Raw genomic sequence first — 19,631 nt, 5'->3', positions numbered from 1 at the left:
CTGCCAAAGTCAGAAGATCTTTTGAATTCAGTAACAAGATTCCTTAGTCCCCAGCCAGCAGCAGCAGCAAGGTCTGACTAGTACAGGAAGCTGTGGTGAGAGTGTGTGCCAAGGCTGGGAGCAGGGCAGCCCAAAGACCCCGTACTGTCCACCTGCTGGGGACCACGAAGACAAAAAGCCAGGCATCCCAGACTGTAGCTTGGGGCCACGAAGCAGATGTGCCTCAGCACCTCTTGTTCTTAAACACCTTCCCTTTTTTCTGCAAAGAAAGGGGCCTTTGTTCCTTCCTCTATATGGTGAATGTATAGGAAATGACAACAGAAAGTCTGGGAACAATGGAACGTTTTATTACCTCATCAGGACCCTTACAGCAGAGTGTGTAGTGGGCCAATCCAGCAAAAAAGCACTCCCTCCCCCATCCTTCTCTAAAAGAGAGTTTCAGGTTGTTGACGTAATTGTGCCTGTTCTCTTTCATACCATTTATTTTTAAAGCAATTAACTATTTGGTCATTTTCTTTGTGATACTTTTCCATTGCATCTTAACCAGTTGAGGTCTGCTTTCTAAGAACTAAGAATGCTGGGGAACAGGCATTTAGAGCCCTCCCCATCTGTCTACTAAGTTGCCTCCAGGCTTTCAGCTGGCCCAACCTACTCATCGTGGGTCTATGGACAAAGATGACTGTAAGATTTTCAAAGAGACATCTGAGGAGCCAGTTTCATACCCAAACTGTGATGCTGCTGTCCCTCACGGGTTCCCACTTCACAGATGGAGAAACTGAGACTCGGAAAAGTTGAGTAAATCAGGAAAGGATTTGTGGCTACCTCTGACTCCAGAGTTACCGCCTAGAGCCAGTCCCAACTGCCATACCAAAACTTCTTGCCAGTGCCAAAGTTGCATACGTGGAGCATCAGACTTTTTGTATTCCACTCATTGACAAAACAGTGCCCCATGGTTCAGATACAGAAAATAAATCTTGGGCAGATAGCTGGCTGTGTCAGGGTAGAACTGTGGGTCTCCAGCTTCCCTGCCTCCTAGTCCTGCACAGATTCCCATGTGCCCTGGACAGTTTGCCCATGGAAAATAACTGCCAGAGCTATGGCTCCTACCCTGCTGCTGAAATGTGAGTTGCTGGGGGCCCAGAACCTTGATCTCCTTGAGAGAACCTTCTGTGTTCACCCTGGTTAAGAAATGAGAGCATTCAGTGTGCCTCAGAGGCCCAGGCTGCTCCCAGGAGCTCTTGGCCCAAGTTCTTGCACAGACCTATGAAATATACAACCCTTACTTGATTCCTTAATGAGCGCCAGCACAGCTCAGAGGTCTGCTAAGGGGGCAGATGACAGTGTGGCACAAAATGCTCCATCTAGAACCCTCCTTTGAAAGATCCTGTGGAAGGAGGTTGGAGCCGCACACAGCATTCGCTTTGTGCCTTATATATTTGCTACAAAACGCCCCTTCTGTAGTTTCCAACATTTACCCAGATCAACACTGCTGGTATGTGTAATGGTTTTTCCAGAGTTCTGTCTTGGAGGTTGTTTGGCTTGCGGGCAGCAGGCCCTGTGGAGTTTGGGGAAATAGCCAAAGAATGGTGTGTCAGTTAGAGTCTATAACGGGAGGTGTGTGCTTTTCTGTCTGTTCTCTTTCACAGGCTTTGGGGTTCAGGGGGAGGGGAGAAAGTCTCAGCCTTTTTTTTTTTTTTTTTTTTTGCCCATCACGTACTGCCCTGTCCTGCCAACCCAGCTTTTTGTGGGAATCTCAAAGACGTGGAGATAAACCTGTGACAGAGTACGTGTTAGCTTGTACTGCCCAGACTATATATAGATGGCGGGGGGGGGGGGGGGGCTGTGGAGCATCTGAGGGGAAAAAGAGGGAGTTTAAAGAAAAATGCAGTGGGCTCAAAACAGACTTTGAAACGTGGAGCCACGGCTGATCTGGGCAGGAAGAGTGGCGAGTGGACTTGGGGAGACATGAAACACATACTTCACCGCCACATAACTTTCCTGGAGGAGACAGTGTTTGCTGTAACCACATAAATGTTTCGAAGCTTAGGAAAGGAAGAGCATTAGGAGGCTGATCCGGGGAGTGGAAAGCTTCACAGACTCAGGAGGCCCTGCACACTGCAAACCAAAATATCAAATGCATTTCTACTTTCCCGATTTCTGTTTCTTTTATGTTAAAGCATTTTAGAAAGAATGTTCCTGCCTAGAGACCACAGACATATTTTCTTGATTTGAATTAAGTGTTAGTTCCTAGACTGAGTCAGTCATGTGAGCCCTGTGTAGGCTTCTGCTTAGCTGGGAGAGGCAAACTTTCACTGAGTGAGACAGAAATTCCAGAAGAGGGAGGGGTATTTTTCTTTAAAAGTGAAAGTGGGTTTGAAAGCAAATCCTGGTATTTTTCTGAGTCAGGGAGCGGCAGCAATAGAGAGGCCCTCTGGGTTCCCCCAGCTTGTCTCACATAGAGAAGTATCCTGCCTGATACCCCTGAAGCATCCCCACCCCCATCTGGGAGTTCCAAGCCTGAGGAATATGACCTCTTTCTCCCCAGCCTCAGGGCTACTTTGTCCTTCACTAGTAGGACCCTTCTCTGCTCCGAGGGCGCAGCTCCTAGCCCTGGGGCCACAGTCCCCTCCCCAGTGCTGCCATTGACTCCCCTCCATAGAGCCATCCTTCTAAGCACATGAACTGGAGAAGGGGCAGAGAACAGGGCTACCAGAAGCAGATTGTCTATGGCAGACTCAGCACTGAAGTTGCCGCTGATGGCAGCAGTTGGGGACAAAGATTAGCGGGAGTTTGGTCTGAACCCAAAAGATGCACGTGCTCGAGCCTAGTGGCCTGTTGCTGTTTCGCTGCCCGGGGATTTCTGCAGCCGATCGCGTTGTCACCATTGTCATGGGCCTTAAGACCCATGGGGTGCTTACATCAGTCCGGGGAAGGGCACGATTTGGCTGTTGGAGTGGTTGGATTCCTACCTCAGGGACAAGTAAGATGGCAGGCAGGCGGACAGGAGCAGCCTTGATCATGGCAAAGCCCTTGCTGGGCCGTGAGCCTGACCTCCCAGGGAAGGTAGGGAAACACCAGGAACAAACTACCAGGCAGTAGTCATTCGCAGTTTAAACTACCACCTTGTCCCTCCAACTGCTGTTCCCATGCTATCAAGGGAAGAGTCTTGGTAGAGCTTTGTTGTGGAGGGTTTTGTTGTGGTGGTTGTTTTTGTTTGTTTAAATACATCCCTTGAAGACTGCATCCCTGTCAATGGAGCAGGGACCATTTTTAATCTCTGAAATTTCTGCTATGCTTTTTTTTTCCCTAGGAACTACTTGGTTTCCGTAGATCTGAATAGGACCTGGAAACTGTAGCTTGTTTTCAGTATTTTAGGAGAAGAGCGAAACAATTTCATGACTGTATTCTTCTGTACCCCTTTCCATCGGTCTATCTATTTATCTCAACTTCCTCCTGGGCCTCAGGAACTAGGAAGGATGTCGAGAGAAAAAGAGCTGCAGGCCCTTTGGACTCTGGGAATAGAGAGAAAGGGGTCATCACAGTTTAGGGGAGGAGGAGGGTCATCTCAGACATTTGTTGCATTTGTACAAGTGTAAACTGTCCAACCTGGAACCACTAGAGTGTTTGAGAGAGTTCTGTGATTCTCTAAGCCAGGCTGGTGGCTTGGCTGTGTGCTGTCTATGCCTATGAGATTCCCGGTCCTTCCAAAGAGAGGGAAGGGAGCCCCATAGCCCTTGACCTACATCTGTGGAGCCCGAGAGACCACTTGTCCATGTGTTGAAACACTAATGTTTTTAACTTGTGTTTTATCTTGTCTTTTTTTTTTCTTGTAAATGCAAAGTTGTTTCATCTGTGCTTGTCCCTTTTGTGTGTTGCAGGATGTCAAAGTCTTTAGTGAAGATGGGACAAGCAAAGTGGTGGAGATTCTAACAGACATGACAGCCAGGGACCTGTGCCAGTTGCTGGTTTACAAGAGTCACTGTGTGGATGACAACAGCTGGACTCTGGTGGAGCACCACCCCCAACTGGGATTAGGTATGGGGACGGGTCGCCTGACTTGGGAACAGCACCTGGGGACCTCAGTGTGTAATCAAATGGGCATGCCACAGCCAGATGTAAATGTGTCACCATCTCCTGCCACATGGGAGGTGGTAGTAAGCTGCTCGGCATTCCTTCCGGCCCTTGCTTTCTCCTCAATTTCACTCTCCCTCCTTCCCAGTCCTCACCCTCTGATACTCTGAGAATCTCACCTTGGGTGCTCAAAGCAGTAACTTCCCCGAAGGCTCAGCATAGGTGATAGATTCTCTAGGACTTGGTTCTTCTTCCAGAGCCTAGGGGTGCTTGGAGCCCATCGGCCAACTGGGTTACAGCTCCCCATCTCAGAACAGCTCAGCCTGTTCATAGACAGAAGGGAGCCATGGTTCCCTGGGTAGCCCCAGGGAGGCAGGTACATTATAAAGGGCTCTCACAGTGCTTGCTTGGTAGCTTTCTGAGGCGATGCTTGCACTGCACACAGGCATGTATATATCTGTATCTTGCCTAGGAACAAGAGCGCATATTATACCATAAAATATTTGAAAACATGTACTATTTCCAGAACTTGCTGAGGTGCATTTTATAGTTTTATACATTTTTTTTAATTTATTTTATTTATTTTTGTTCTGTTGATTCATCTCAGACTTTTGTTTAAAGGTTTCTTTTCCACACCAGCTCCTTCCCTTGTTAGGGACTAAGTGAAGCACGTTTACCCAATGGGCTGGATTTTAGGGAGGATTCTGTGAGTTTTTAAAGTTTTTTAGATTCACCGTCTTGAGGTGAACAACCCCAACACAGGCTCCATTTCTGCCTTCCCAGTTCTCGTATTTCTCTCCGTGTGAAGTGTGTGTGTGTGTTGTTTTATTCAAACCTACCATTTAATTTTAAAACAACAACAACAACAAAACACAGCTTTGTAGCTCTTTAAAAGGAAATCCTATTTCTGCCACAGTCCCACAGCAGTCTCTTGTCAGGGTCCCACCAGTGGAAAGACGCGGTGCTCTGTGGTTCTTCTCAGAAAGCCCTGTTCATGTCCCAGCGTTAACCTGCCCTGCTGTGGATGAGTGAACCACAGACTTGTGGGAGGCTCTTTGTAATGGATGTTGCTCTAGGGTGTGTTTTTTGGGTCCTGGCCTAAAGAGTGGGGCCTCACCTCTGCTCAGTGTGGAACCACCCTGCCCCACATTCCTGGGTATCGCTGTCTCCGTGGAAACGACTCTCTTAGGCAATTCTATATTGAGTCTTCTTATTAGGGAGGAGGACACATAAAAGGGAAACTGTAAGTGCAAGTCTCTCAGGCAGATTCTAAAACAGATTACAACACAAAACTGTTACGATTGGGGGCATGAGGCTAGCGGATAGCATTCTGATATTTTTGGTTTATGTGTGTTCTCAGATTAAGGTTTTTCCAAACAATGCTACTGTGCTGATCTTAGCAGCTGAAATGCTGGAAACTTCTGATGAACAGCACTTCCTATAAGGCCTCCCTGCTGGAAATTCTTTAGCCTTGGTGTGTGGGGACAGTCAGTGATTAAGGCCAGCAAGTGTGCTAGCATAGGGTAGATGGAGAATTCCCATCTGTTCAAGTGTGTGAGCTGCGAATCTCTAGACTCTCCCCTTCCTCCAGGAAAGTTTCCCACAGAGACAACGCATAAAGAAATTTTACAAAATACACTTTTAAATGTGCAAAACAGTATTTTGGCGCTTCATCCCCTGCACTTGAGCATGGGATTGCAGCGTGAGGTCGTTTGGTTCCAGGGCTCTCACATTCAGGCCCTGACACATTGCAAGCATCAAGCAGGAAGAGTCCAGGGATAGGGAGCTTTGTGTTTGTTTGAGTCAGGTATGGCAGTGCCTTGGACATGGACACCTAAAGAGTGCCTTTTGGTCCTCAGTGACCAGAAGGAGCTTACCCTGGCTTGGTGTTCCTTCCATAGCTCCCTGGCCATTCATTTGAAAACGCCGAGTGATATCTTTTCCCCATTAAAATATACAGATAGAAAGAAAGCTGCTAACTGACTTGGCGTCGAGGAGGCTTGGGCACCCTTCCTCGCCTGGTGCCATGATTCCCAGCAGTCAAGCTGGAGGCCTGAGACTTTCTACCAGGTGGGAGGGGCTGAGCCAAATGAAAGGCTGTACTGAAAGCCTTGTTCTGTGCTCTGTTCTGCACGATCTCTTCATGCCGTCTAGGCTGGCCGAGTTTCTGCCGAGGCTCTAAGTAGCTATGTACTTTAAAAGCAAAGAGGTACAGTTTTCTCTTTGAGTTGTCTGATGCTCAAGCCTTTCTGTCAGAGTGAGGTATTGATACAGACGCTGAATATCATTGCAGATATTTGAAAAACAACAAATGGCCTTTGAGGAATCTCCACTTCCTCCGCTAAACAGAGTAGTTTAGGAATATCCTAAAGAAAAGTATTGGTCCAGTTTTACTCAGAACCCCTGGAACAGCAGGAAGTTCACAGGCAGGCCCTTGATGGTAACAAGTTGTAGGCCACAGCTGTGCCTAGAGGCCTTCTGCGGCCGGCCGAGGAAAGGTTTAGCAGGGCTTCTCCACTGTTCCCCAGCTTACTGCGGAAGGAAGCAGGAGTTGACACTGCAGCTGGTTTGCATGAAGAGTCACAATGAGGCCCCTCTGGGGGTCACCAGACTGTCGGGGGAGGGGAGCGTGATCATTTAGGGCTGCATAGGCCAGCTCAGTAGTCACTGGTTACCTGAAACCACAGTGGGGCCCAGTTTCCCCTGCTCCTTCCCCGGGCATCAGGCCCTCCCCCCTGCGTACGTGCAGGATGTGTGCAGCTTGCCCAGGAGTTCTCCCAGAGCGCTTCTGTTGGGGGTCAGAGCTGTAGAGACCACAGCGTTGGTCTTAGCTGGGAAGCTCCCCCACAGGGTCCTTTGTGCTCCTCGGAGCTCTTTGGAAAGCACCACACTTTTTGATTTAGAGCGAGCCACTGCATCCTTACTTAGGCGGCTGCTACCTCCCTTTTTACTCTGTATTTTAAATGGAAAAGTAATTTATTCTGTAAAACAACCACCCACAGGTTATGGGGTTGTTGAGTTTTGTTTTTAAGTTTGTTTAGAATATTTTCTCTGAGTAAAACTCCTAATGGAATTCACTGATCTGTTTTTAGACGAAGAAAGTCTGTTTAAAATGAATGAACTTAAGCCTGACTGTTTTTTTAAACCACGCATCACAGTTTTAGTCAATGCCTAAGTTGTGTGTGGTTGTTCGCATATGTCTTGAGGAAATATAACCCTTGTGTAAACATAAGCGTTCGTGTGTTACAGGGAGAATTCTCCCAGATAGAGGTAAATGGAAACTATTCTAGGTTTGCAGCAAGCATGGCTTTTCATGTGCTGTGAGCTTTGTATTGCCATGGGGACAAATTCTGGTTTTAAATATGTTTCTACAAAAATGTCCCGTTCTTACAGTATAAAAATGAAGGCCAAAGATGCATCAGCCCAGAATGTGCTCTTTGTAACAGAGGGGTCCTCACAGAGAAAGGCGCATGGCCACAGTTCTCCTCTTTGGACAGAAATTCTTTCTCCCAATTCTGAGACGTTTTAACTCAAAGTGCCTTTTCCTAAGCGTCTCCCTTCTTTCCCAGCTGAGACTCAACTCTGGCAACATGAGAGGCGTTGGGGATCTAAGATACAACCCCTGTGTTCACTTAATCTGTGTATGCCTGGCTGGCATCAGGTCACACACTAAACCTGGGGTGTACTTACTGATACAGTTTATTCCATTGTCTGATGTAGTTAGCTCTCTGTCACTACCACCTCCATTATGGCTTTCCAGAGCTCTGTGGGAGGAGCTGTGATCTCCATTCCACAGCTTCTCTGAACATGTTATTCCTATCAGCGGGGAGCAGGCTGAGTTCACTTGCCATGCTCCACATAAGGAGAGGTTCGGAGAGGGGACTAACCATCCTTTCTAGACCCTTACATAAGCTATGCTAAGAGGTATGTGTGCACGTGTGTGCACGCACCTGGACACCATGCACAGCAAGTTATCTGTGTGGAGAACCTTCTTTTCTTTGCCTTCACACAAATCCAGCTGATGCGCACATTCCGTGGTAGAGCCAGTGCTAACGGCTAGGTATGAAAGGCGAGTGCTCTGTACATCTCAGTGCTTATAGTGTCCTGTCCACAGCTCCCCTGGTCTTAACACCCTGCCTATTGCAGGGCCTCCTTGCCTGGGGTCTTTGCCTTTTCTTTGCTCTTGAGTGTTTTCCAGGTTGTGTTAGTTAATTTGTAGCATGGGGGAAAAATCATTTGTGCTTCTCTCATCCGTGTTGTGTTGATTCCAAGTGCAAAAGAAATATATACTTGCCGGTACTAACCTAAATTTTGCTTTTTATTGGATTTTAAGACCTCTTTTAGATATCCGTTAGCCTGGTAAAAAGAGGCTTAAATTTAGTGTCATTCCTGACATACTCTTCATTCTCAGTGCTTAAAGAACAGGTTTCGGCCTTGTAAAATTGCCCTGAAGTTTCTGTCTCAGCTCACATGTGATGTTTCTCCCCACAGAGAGGTGCCTGGAGGACCATGAGATTGTGGTCCAAGTAGAGAGTACCATGCCAAGTGAAAGCAAATTCTTATTCAGAAAGAATTATGCGAAGTACGAGTTCTTTAAGAACCCAGTGGTAAGTCTCCTTTTGGGGTTAACATTGTGGCTCTTGGAATTTGTACTTGGGTTGAATAGAACGCTACTTAGTGAAAGAGGCCTCGCGTACAATGCCATCATAACTAAGTCATTAAGACTGGTGAAGGAGACTGTCTCCTTCCTCAGAGAGTAGAGATGGTCACACTAGAACATATTGATCCAATAGTCAGCAGAAGAACTACTCATTAATCATTGCAAATACCAGATACTCTCTTGATTGTATGTTGGAATGAACAGCAATCAGTGATTGGCATCAACTCCTCTGTGTTTTGTTGGTTTTTTTTCCCCCCCATTTCTTTTTTTAGGTGGGGGGGCGGTCATGTGACATAGTAGCAAAGTATATTTCGTGACATCTGAGCCTTTGGTTTTGTCCTGAGTCACCAGGCAGACTGACAGTCAGCTCTGGGAGATCACTATCCACTTGCGATTGTGATAATTCCACTGGTTTAGTGAAAAGAAAGAAAAGTAATGGTTTCTGGGTAATTCAGCCCAGTAAGCTTTTTGTACAACTGCGGTCACTTTGTTGTTATTTATTTTGTGGTTGTGATTTTCTTTTGATACTAGTGTTGTGCAGGCTTTGATAAAAGAATGAGAAGGGCTGTTGTTTAACATACAAATGATTGTGATCATACCTGAAAAATTTTTAACATTGGCAGGTCTGCTGTCTATAATAAGCTTGTTTTCTCCCCTCTCTCTCAGAACTTCTTCCCGGATCAGATGGTCACTTGGTGCCAGCAGTCCAATGGCAGTCAGGCCCAGCTTCTGCAGGTACTAAGCAAAACCGTCTTCTTACTGAAATAGACTTGTTGCAAATTTGAAATAAGGAACGGATTCTTGAAATCCTCCATCTTCTAAGGAAACTTATAACATTATGTTCACCCCCTTGTGAGAGCCATTTGCTTATCTCTGTTTCAATACTAATTTTGTTGAGATTTCAAGAAGTTTGAAGGAAGAAAATTTTGCCTAACACCCCACCCAAAGTATTCATGAAATGTCAACTATATATTATATATATGTATCTGCTTTCATTATTTTGTGTGTATATTCCCTAATTTTAAAAATTTGTTCCTCCGTAGAATTTTCTGAACTCCAGCAGCTGCCCTGAGATTCAAGGGTTCCTGCAGGTGAAGGAGCTTGGAAGAAAGTCTTGGAAGAAACTGTATGTGTGCCTGCGCAGATCTGGCCTCTATTACTCCACCAAGGGGACTTCAAAGGTAAAGTTTTAAAATATTTCATTTCGTGCTGTTCTGGGTATGCTTACTGTGAACTTGGGCTTAATTTTTAAATGCACCCGAACCTCTTTCATGCTAGTAATAACTTACTAATGAGCAGTTTATATATGGCTATACACAAAGGGATCAGTAATGTGGTCTGTCGGAAACTGAATGGCAGCACACACTGCAGCTCCTTCATCCCGTCAGCCCTGCCCCTCTGGGGTGCCCAGGCATGGATCCCTACTGGGTTGAGCCTAGACCCTCCTGGCCGATTCAGTCAGTGCAGGGATATATTTGGTTTTCTTAATTTTGAACTCGGTTCGAGGCTGGCCGTAGGATAGATGCTGAATTGTTGTTGTCCTGTATTCAGGAGCAAAATATGGTTTTGTCTTTGATGGAGCAAATTTAAAAACTACATAGTTCATACAAAATAAAGTGAATCCGTTACAACATGTAGCTGACATTTTTAGCTTCTGTTTTTGTTAGGATTACATGCTGTCATTTAAGTTTTCATGTGTATGACCAATGGAAAGATGCGAGTTGCAAAGTGACTACAGACTTTAAAATGAGCTTTTAGCACGATAGACTAAAAATGTGACCCCACACTTGGCTTGACTGCTGTTTGCAGGAACCCAGACACCTGCAGCTGCTGGCTGACCTGGAGGAAAGCAGCATCTTCTACCTGATTGCTGGAAAGAAGCAGTACAATGCACCTAATGACCATGGGATGTGCATCAAGGTAATCCACGGGATGCTGCCCTTAGGCTGGGGCTGGGAACCATGCAGAGGATTCTTCTGCCCACTATCTGGTTGCTGACGTAGTTTTTACACTGGCTTTACTGTGTGCTTAGGATTGGGTGGTTTTTGAGTAGTCCATGCTCTAGGAAGTACTCAGTGGACTTGGTAACTTAAGGCCAGGTAGCTGTTGGCCTCCTGGCTGCAGCTTTTACCTGGTCGTAGTAAGGAGAAGCAATGGCTTGTTAAGAGAGGCAACTCCTGACCTGACACCTGATTATCTGTAGCCACTAAATGAACTGACACTGTCTGTGTGGGTGTCTGGTCGTGAGGACTGACCGCAATACTGACGACCCTCTGTGTGTGTATATGGGAGCACTGCACATGGATATATATGTGTGCCTGTAGTCCAAACACACAGATGTGGACATGTACTCATGTACATAGGCACAAACATGCATTCGTAATAAACCCTCACACACACACACTCCTTGGCCAAGCCTTGTTCTTTTTCTCTTGGTGAGATTGTGGCGGTGTTGATTTATCACTCACTACACTGGGCGTATATTTGCTCACTTTTGCACTGGCGGGGTTTTCATTTCTCCTCTAGCCAAACAAAGCAAAAATTGAGATGAAGGAGCTGCGTCTGCTCTGTGCTGAGGATGAGCAGATCCGTACTTGCTGGATGACAGCCTTCAGACTCCTCAAGGTATGTGACCCAAGGCTGCAGTGGCTGCATCTCACACAGAACAACTGGATGTGGGTCCATCCTGGCACAAAAACACTATGTTGTTCCTATCATGAAGTCAGAATTGACGTATCAAGTGTAGCTGTACATTCTTCTACTTAAGATCTCAGCCAGGTTTCCTAACTGAGCACTGTCAAGTGTTTGTAGAAATGTATTCTTTGTTAGCATTATAGATCTCTGCTCACAAGATGCCCCCAATCAGTGGAGGCAGCCAAGAATGCCTCTAGATGTTTCCAAATGTCCTCTGAGCATCCAGAATTAAAAAAATACCCCACAGTAGACAGTCCTCAGTTTTAAGCCAATGTAAAGTCTATCATCAAAGTAACGGAATGTAAGCTATCATCAAAGTAACGGAATGTAAGCCAGCCATGAAAGGAATACTTTTTATATGTTAAAATAATGAGATTTCTAGGTGTGGTGCACATGCCTAGAATACCAGCAATTGGAAGTGGAGGCAGGAAGATTGTTGAGTTTGAGGACAGCTTAGACTTTATACAGAGACCCTTTCTTTAAAAAAAAAAATTAATAATGAATGGTCTCGGTTTTAGAAAAACTACTAAGTAAAAACCAAGTGTATATCAATATTAGAATGTCCTCCATTTCTGGGTAGGAGAAAGAGGCAAAGTCAAAATATGTTTTTGACTCTTTGGTACAGGAAAAAGAAAGGTTGCTGAGAGATAACCCCACTATGCAAGTAGGGACAGATGCTAGAGACAAACCTTTGTATTTCTCTGTAGGTCTGGGTTTTTGTTTTTTGTTTTTTACCTGAAAATGTGTATCTTTTTAAAGAAGGCAACAAAAGAAATAGAAAAATGGTATTGTACACTATAAAACAATGTATTTTATTAAGCTGGCGATACATAATCCAATCAGTAGGCTAAAGTTCTAAGGTGACATAGTTAATCCCAGGCAGAAGTGACTGGGACAGCACACAGTGAGTGCAAATCAGGAGCTCTGACACCATGGTAATGCTAACATGACACCCTTAGCCTGTTCTGAACACCCGTGCCTCTGCTCCCAACCTCCTCTTCTCCTCACAGCGCTTGTGTCATGATTGTCTCCTTCACAGGTAACAACACTGAGGCTGGAGGGATGGCCGCTGGGGTGTGGCAGAGCCAGGTTGAGAGCAGCATTCTGGCTCCTGAGCTCACTTCCTAAGTACTGTGCTTTGCCGCCCTCCCCGAGAGCCCTGGGCAGTTGCATGTCCACTTCCTGTTTTGTTTTGGTTTGGTTTGTTGTTTTGATACAGGGTTTGTATGTGGCCCATTCTGGCCTCAAACTCAAAATATCTTTCTGTCTCAGCCTCCCCGGTATTTTGGATAGATTTGATTCTGCATTGAGTTCTAGTGCCCCAGCTACTTACAAGTATCATTTGATCCAGTGATCCACAGATTCCAAAGGTCTCGGGATACATCTTTAAGGGCACTTCTTGCAGGAGGCAGTGCCATACTTAGGAGTAGCCAGTCTCCAATGAGGTTATAGTAGAATCTTTTTCTGCTTCTATCCTAACTCATTGTCATTCCTAAGCAGACCATAGGATGTGGACAGCTGTGTGATTGTTGCCTACCATACCCCAGACTGTTTCTTCTCTCCATGCATTCTCCTGGTAGAAGTTGTCTTAGTTAAAATTGGAAGACAAGGTTGGGCAGGTCATGGCAGTACAGCCCCATACTGCCTTCAGAACAGGAAGTTCCAAGCCATAGGAAACCTAGAACCTCACCTGTTTCTTATACCTAATAACTTCCCCCAAGGCTCTTCTTAGATGTGAGCAGCAGGCTGTAGAAAGCGAGATGAGGCAGGACCCATGATCCCAAACTCTAATTGAGGACAGGGACTTCTAGGCCCTCAGGATATAATAAAGGCTCTTGAAAATGCCAGCTTACCACTTGTGCTTCTGGCTCTGTGTGTGGGTTTGCCTCTGTCCATTCCTCCTACCTGTCTGTCTATCTTTTGCTAGGCAAGCACCCTACCAGTGAGGTCTATCCTCAGGCCTCTTTGTACACATTTTTAGGCAGAGTCTCACTCAGTAGATTGCCCAGGCTGGGCTTAGGGTTTCTCTGTAACTTAAGCAGGACCTGGCTGATCCTCCTGCCTGAACGGGGATTGGCACCCATATGCACTCTCTCTCTTTTCTTGAGGCCATGCTTCCTTATGGCCTCCATGTGTCCTGGTGATGCCAGAGTCTCCCTTGGGCTGTTGGGAAAAGCCACCAATTGGGGACTTTGAACTAAAAATTACAGACTTGCTGTAGCACAGATAACAAAATGTCAAACTGTATCTTCTCAGGATTAGTGTTAAGGTCTTGGTCTGTAATGCAAGAACAGGCCCTTGAGCTTCATCCTCTCAGACACTCTTGCTTGCTAGACATAGGCTTTATTTTTCCATCTGGAAAAAATGAATTCAACACGGAGGTTTCCTTGTTTTATCACATGGTGAACATAGAGACCCTGGAATCCTAAATCATCAAGCGAAGTCACCTCCCACCCTCCCTAGCCCTGTCTCTTTACCATTTCTGATTAGTGGACATGGACTTGGCGCCAGCAGTGTTGAGACAGTAATTTATATCACGTTGTGAAGCTGTGGCTTCAAGAAGGAAAACTTTGTTATTTAAAGTTAACCAAGGATGATCTTATATCTGTAAGTGCTTTCATAGATATGCTTTCCTTTGAAAAAGGAAGAAAGCCTAATTGCTAAAGGCATTGCTGTGCTCAGCGTTCGATCTACTTAGTGGACAGTGCAGAACATGGAGTCGGGTTGTGTTCTGCGTCCTTTTCTGTCACATCATTGCGTCGTTTCTTGGACACAGGACTGTGCCAGAGTGTTAGAAAGTTGTAACAGTTACCTACTTCTCCTGTTCTCCCTCCTTTTAGAAAAGTTTCTTAAACTGACGTAAAAATTCCCTCCACAAAATGTCTTGCTGTGTCAGCACAAGAGCCTGTCATTGTGGTTGCTTTGGTTTTAAATTGCCCCACCCTGAAAAGGCAATTAGGTTCATGTTCAGCAAGACAGCAGACCACCAAGAGGCACAAGGAGCCTCCTCTGCAAAAGTACTTTGACAGTAGGACTAGCACATTGGAAACAAAGAAGAAATTCACTGCAGCACTGTGTAGCAGCTAAATAAAGGAATCAAAGTCATCGCAGCAGTGAGAAGGGCATACAGGGCAAAAGATGGCACTCGGTGGAACGAGGTCAGAGAAGCCTCGCCTCGTGGAGCATAGGCATGCCAGGGAGGGCATAACACCAGAAATCACAAAAGGACTGGGGTGTCCCAATGCTCTCAGCCTTTCCTCTCTAGATGTCCCTTGTGCAAATACTCCCTCCCAGGTTCTCCTTTAGATGCTGAGACTTAGACCTAGGGTCCCACACGGGCGTCCTTGGTTACTGGAAGGAGACAGCTTCTGCTCATGGCAAGAATGCAACACTTAAGACCAGTGGGACAAGTTTGACCTGCAGCCAGTTGTGTTCAAAGTGAGAGTGGATCCGTTTGTAATCCTTCATTCTGAGAGTATGGTTTTCACCTATGGTTATGATTAGCTAGCCAATGATGTTAAAATACCCTTTGTTTTATAAAATATTATTGAGACCAAATGGAAGCTTTGGGTCAATTTTTGTGTGTCGACGTTAGTTATCTAATTTGATAAATCTTAGGCAATTGGGGCTTTTTTCCCCCACCAGCCCCAAATTTATTTCTTTATCATATATGGAGTGTAAACATTCTGGATTTAGGCTTTTCCTTCCATTCTTTCCCTAAAAAAGTCAAATCAAGTGGTTCTCAAAGATTTTCATAGCAGAATTCTTCCCCATTTCACAGCAAAATCTGTGACTCCCCAGTATGACAAACAGAAAAAAAAAAGGCCTGATTTTCTTTTAAATGTATTTTATTAGAATATTATAGATGGCAGGCATTCCCCCAGTCTTAGTAGCTTGTAACAGCAAAGACTTACTCCTACCCTTGGCCTATTAGAACTTGACAAAGGGAGTAACCACAGCCTGGGTTCCCATGGCCAGAAGAAAGGATAAGTGAGTACTGTCTCACTTCGCCAGTTAGATGCTCAAGCCTATAATGGCCTATGCCACTTCTGATCCAGGGGCATGGGCCATCAAATTACAGGACCCCAGGAAGACTGAGCCTAGTTGGACTTAATAGATTCCTTTTCATTAACATCTATGCTAAATAGGGTGTGCTCCCATGTGATTACAGCTCCCTCCCTGTTAAAAAAGAAAACACCTCTTTTAAGTTTTCTTGTATTCCTGGAGTTGAGCTGTAGTTTTTGAAGGGTTCTTCAACCACAACTCTAAACCTTTTTGTTATCTCCGCATAAAGCAGTAAACTTGCCTACCACCTCACTTGAGAACCTACACATCTCACTACGTTACTAGAGAGGGACCTGTCCTTTTATTCAACATGCTGGGTCTTCCAGGGTTAATGGCCAGAATGAAAACTAGGTAATAAAGGGAATCTGTCAATACACAATGGGTTCACAAAGCAAATGGATTCCTTTCATTAGATCCCCAAACTCAACCCCATTTGTAATGTTAAACTCCTGTGAACTTTATTGATGCTTATGGTTCTTTATTATGTTAATCTATTAATTAGTTTCTTTAGGGGAATGTGTGTGGGCATGTGTGTGGAGGTCAGAGGACAACTTGGGGGAATCGGTTCTCTCCTTCCACCGTGTGGGTTCTGGGGACCAAATTCAGGCTTAGTGACAAGCACCTTTACTCACTGAGGCATCGCCTCAGCCCAGAAGGACATTTCTTCATGGCAAGTTCTGAATGTGGAGACATGGCTGTTGTCTCTCTATACAAAGAAACAAAACAGTCCACTGTTACCTTAATCCTTTACTGTTGAGGAGAGTCACTTTTAATTTGATGTGAATAGGAAGTGAGAGTCTACACTGCAGTGAAGCAGGAAACATTGTTAGGTCGTACTTTCTTTTGCTTCTGAAGCAGTAGAAGGAATTACAAAGGAAATACCATTAATTGGACTATACACGTATCTTTAAAGCCCAGTCAACTAAAATAAAAAAGGAAATGAAAGAAAGTAACTCTGTAGACAGCTGGTGCATAAATGGCTAATGGCTTAACAATTTCAAGACTTTGTGTGAATGCAAGTACTACCATGTAGGTCTTTGTATTTTTAAGTAGAGACAATGTAAATTTATAGTCTTTTAACTACAAACAGTAAATATGAAAACAGTGTACTTCCTTAGTAACTGAGATAAAAATCATAAAATACCATGCAAATAAAGTATAATTTTATGCATAATACCTACTTGCAGAGATGATCTATTTAAAATAATTCATAGATCAAAGATAGAATATAAAAGAAAATGAAAAGATATGTCACATGAGTAATTATAAAATTTCCACAAGTTACAATTACGTAAAACTTCTGAAGAAAATTTTTGGTTTTTTGAGACAGGGTTTCTCTTTGTAACAGCCCTTGCTGTCCTGGAACTAGTTCTATAGACCAGGCTAGCCTTGTACTCACAGAAATCTAGCTGCTTCTGTCTCCTAAGTGCTGGAATTGAAGGTGAACTTCACCACTGTCTGTCTAAGAGAGGCAAAATTTTAATGCTAAATGCATGTTTTTAAAAAGGAAATAAAAGGAGTAAAATCTTAAAGTCACTGATATAAGTGTCTCCTTGAAGATATTCTGAAAAGACACTCAAGTTGAGCCAAATAAAGATCAAAGGTACTAAAAGAGAAAATATATATATATAAGGGTAACATACTCCCAAATTTGGGTCATTCCAGATTAAATGACCCTTCTCAGAAATACTTGGGACAAGAAGTACTGTGGATTTTGTGACACAGGAATATTTACATAAACATGATGAGATGACCTGGGGATAGGACCTATGTCTAAACATGAAATGCATTTGTTTCATGCATATATTTTATATACTGCCTGATGTAATTTTATATGCTTGCCTGGGTTTTAACTGTGATCTATCACACAAAATTAAACGTTGGATTTCTACTTGAGACGCTATATTGTTACTCAAAAGATTTGATTTTAGAACACTGTAGATTTTAGATTTACTAGGTGTGTCAGTGTGTGTTGTGGGGAGAGACATGTAGGCAGGTTCGGAAGACCCTCAATAGACCCCTCCCCATCCTTAATGAACTAGGGCTACAAATTCAGCAAAGCTCGTATCCGGAATGTTACAGTGAAAGGAGTAGATATGAGTGAATGGCTTGAAAGTAATCCAGAAGAGAGGAGTCAGGTACACCGTACTTGCATCTGCTAACAAAAATGTATGATAACACACTCAGAGCATTACTGACTGGGGAAGCTCACTCGAGCCTTACTGTAGACCCCAATTTCCATGCATTGTTGGCCATATAGACCTATCACTTATGTGGCTGGCCTTAGTCCCTAGCATGGCCCCAGGCCCAGCATGAATCACGTTCAACATAAGCTTTGTGGTCTGGCCCATGGCCCCACCAGTTAAGCACGTATATTAGACAGGCCATTCTAATGACTAAAAGGTCATCTCTCAGAAGCTGATGCAAGCTTAACCCCTTATTTTCAGCTCTCCATTATCTATACAGACACAGAAACTCGTATTTGCTTGACTAGCAAGATGGCTCAGTTGTAAAGTCCTTGCCATGAAAATATAAGGACCTGAATTCAATTCCCCATCACCAGCAACAGCCAGATGAAGCAGTACGCTTCCGTAACCCCAATGCTAGGGAAAGAAAAAGGAAGATTCCTGGGGCTACTGATTGGTCCATGGGAAACCCTGTCTCAAAACATGCTTAAGGAAGACAGCACCCCACACATGTACATACACACAGAGACCACACACAAGCATGTACTTGTATGTATACAGTTGGCCTTGCCTAGCCACAGGCTCCACATTCTCAGAACCAGCCAAAATAGATGAGAAATGCTCTTTAATAAAATTAGATTTTAGAATTGGGGAGGTGGCTCAGTATGTAAAGTTTTTGCTGTGCTGGTCTAAGAACCTGAGTTTCACTGCCCCAGCACGCACATAAAGAGCTGAGCAGGTGGTATGCATATAACAACAGTGCTGGGGAGTGGGGGAGACAGGCTGTTCCCAGGGGCTTGCTTGCTAGCTACTCTAGCCCAAACGACAAGCTCCAGGTTCAGTGAGAGAGGCTCCACCTCAAAAGATGAGGTAGAGAGTGATAGAAGGTACTAGACTGTAGTGCAGTCTGTGGGAAGAGGTACATAGGTTCTGTGGAAATACTAGCTGTTTTGTTATTTGTAGTGTGTTCCATCCAGAACCAATTCCCCTGACAGGAAGGACTGAGTTTAAGTGTATGCATTAGTAGGTGCTCAGAAGTTTACGTTGTTTACATCTGACAGGTTTCTCAGTCTGTGTCATGGTGAAACATGGTTTATTGTTTCCAGTGATGCTGCTCTGCCCTAAGGTCTTATTCGTCTAACACTAGCGTTACTGCCACAGTTGATCTGATTAGTGTTTGCATAGCTTTTCTTTTACATTAACTATTTCCATTTATGTTTTCCCTGTATGCCTGTTTCTCATCCATTGATTTTCTGTTTTCCAGTGGCTACCACAGCGCCACAACATGCATCTTTTTGACTTACTAAAGCCGTGTAATTTAGTCCTTTCACCAGTCAGGCTGCCATAAGAGCTTTCTCCATTTCCCCCACCAGCCGTCTGAAATGTCCTTGTTGTGAATAACCATTCTCTGTATATTAAACCCCTCAAGTGCGCTGCTGCTGGAATTTATATACCCAATTTTTATTTTAATCATCTGCTTAGGTGCACTATAATTTTTTCCCCAAACATGCATTCTTCTCTGTGGGACTAAAAGAACTCAGCTCTTAGCAATCCTTGCAGTGTGGACCAAAGAAACTCTTAGTCTTGCCTCTCTTATTGAAGGAACAGCTCATTAGTAGCAGTAGCAGTTCTTCATCCTCACCATTCCGCTGCCCTTTGGAATTCATCATTTATATAAAAATGTCAGTTATCTGTTTTGGTACTGATGCTTTCTCCTTGTCTCTGTTTTTGTTTTTGTCTTTAGCAGTTTTTTCATGATGCATCTGGTTTATGTATTCTTAACTCTTTTTCTCAACAATATGGGGGAATTCTTGGTGGTTTTTAACTTCAAACCTTTGTCCTGACTTGTCTTCCTGTCTTCTCCTCTCACAGGAGTGCACTTACACTCATGGGAAATAGTTTTGTCTTGTGATACATGTTTGTGCTTTAGGAAGGAGTGTTTACTATAGGACCAA

General features: G+C 44.4%; 1 protein-coding gene across 15 annotated transcripts in view; it reads left to right on the top strand.

Moving 5' to 3' along the window:
• The window catches only part of Grb10 (growth factor receptor bound protein 10), a 122,429-nt gene that overhangs the window by 94,293 nt on the left and 8,505 nt on the right, over window positions 1-19,631 (top strand). For all 15 annotated transcript variants that reach the window (XM_075944372.1, XM_075944366.1, XM_075944362.1 and 12 more), the window contains 6 exons: window positions 3,879-4,035; window positions 8,563-8,678; window positions 9,398-9,466; window positions 9,775-9,912; window positions 10,541-10,651; window positions 11,258-11,356. In XM_075944372.1, coding sequence (XP_075800487.1) covers window positions 3,879-4,035; window positions 8,563-8,678; window positions 9,398-9,466; window positions 9,775-9,912; window positions 10,541-10,651; window positions 11,258-11,356 — 690 coding nt within the window. The remainder of the gene's footprint in view (window positions 1-3,878; window positions 4,036-8,562; window positions 8,679-9,397; window positions 9,467-9,774; window positions 9,913-10,540; window positions 10,652-11,257; window positions 11,357-19,631) is intronic.

Source organism: Microtus pennsylvanicus, chromosome 12, assembly GCF_037038515.1.
Source record: "Microtus pennsylvanicus isolate mMicPen1 chromosome 12, mMicPen1.hap1, whole genome shotgun sequence".
In the NCBI taxonomy this organism is placed as follows: Eukaryota; Metazoa; Chordata; class Mammalia; order Rodentia; family Cricetidae; genus Microtus; species Microtus pennsylvanicus.
The sequence above is the reverse complement of the archived record's forward strand: the minus strand, read 5'-3'. Positions and strand labels throughout refer to the sequence as shown.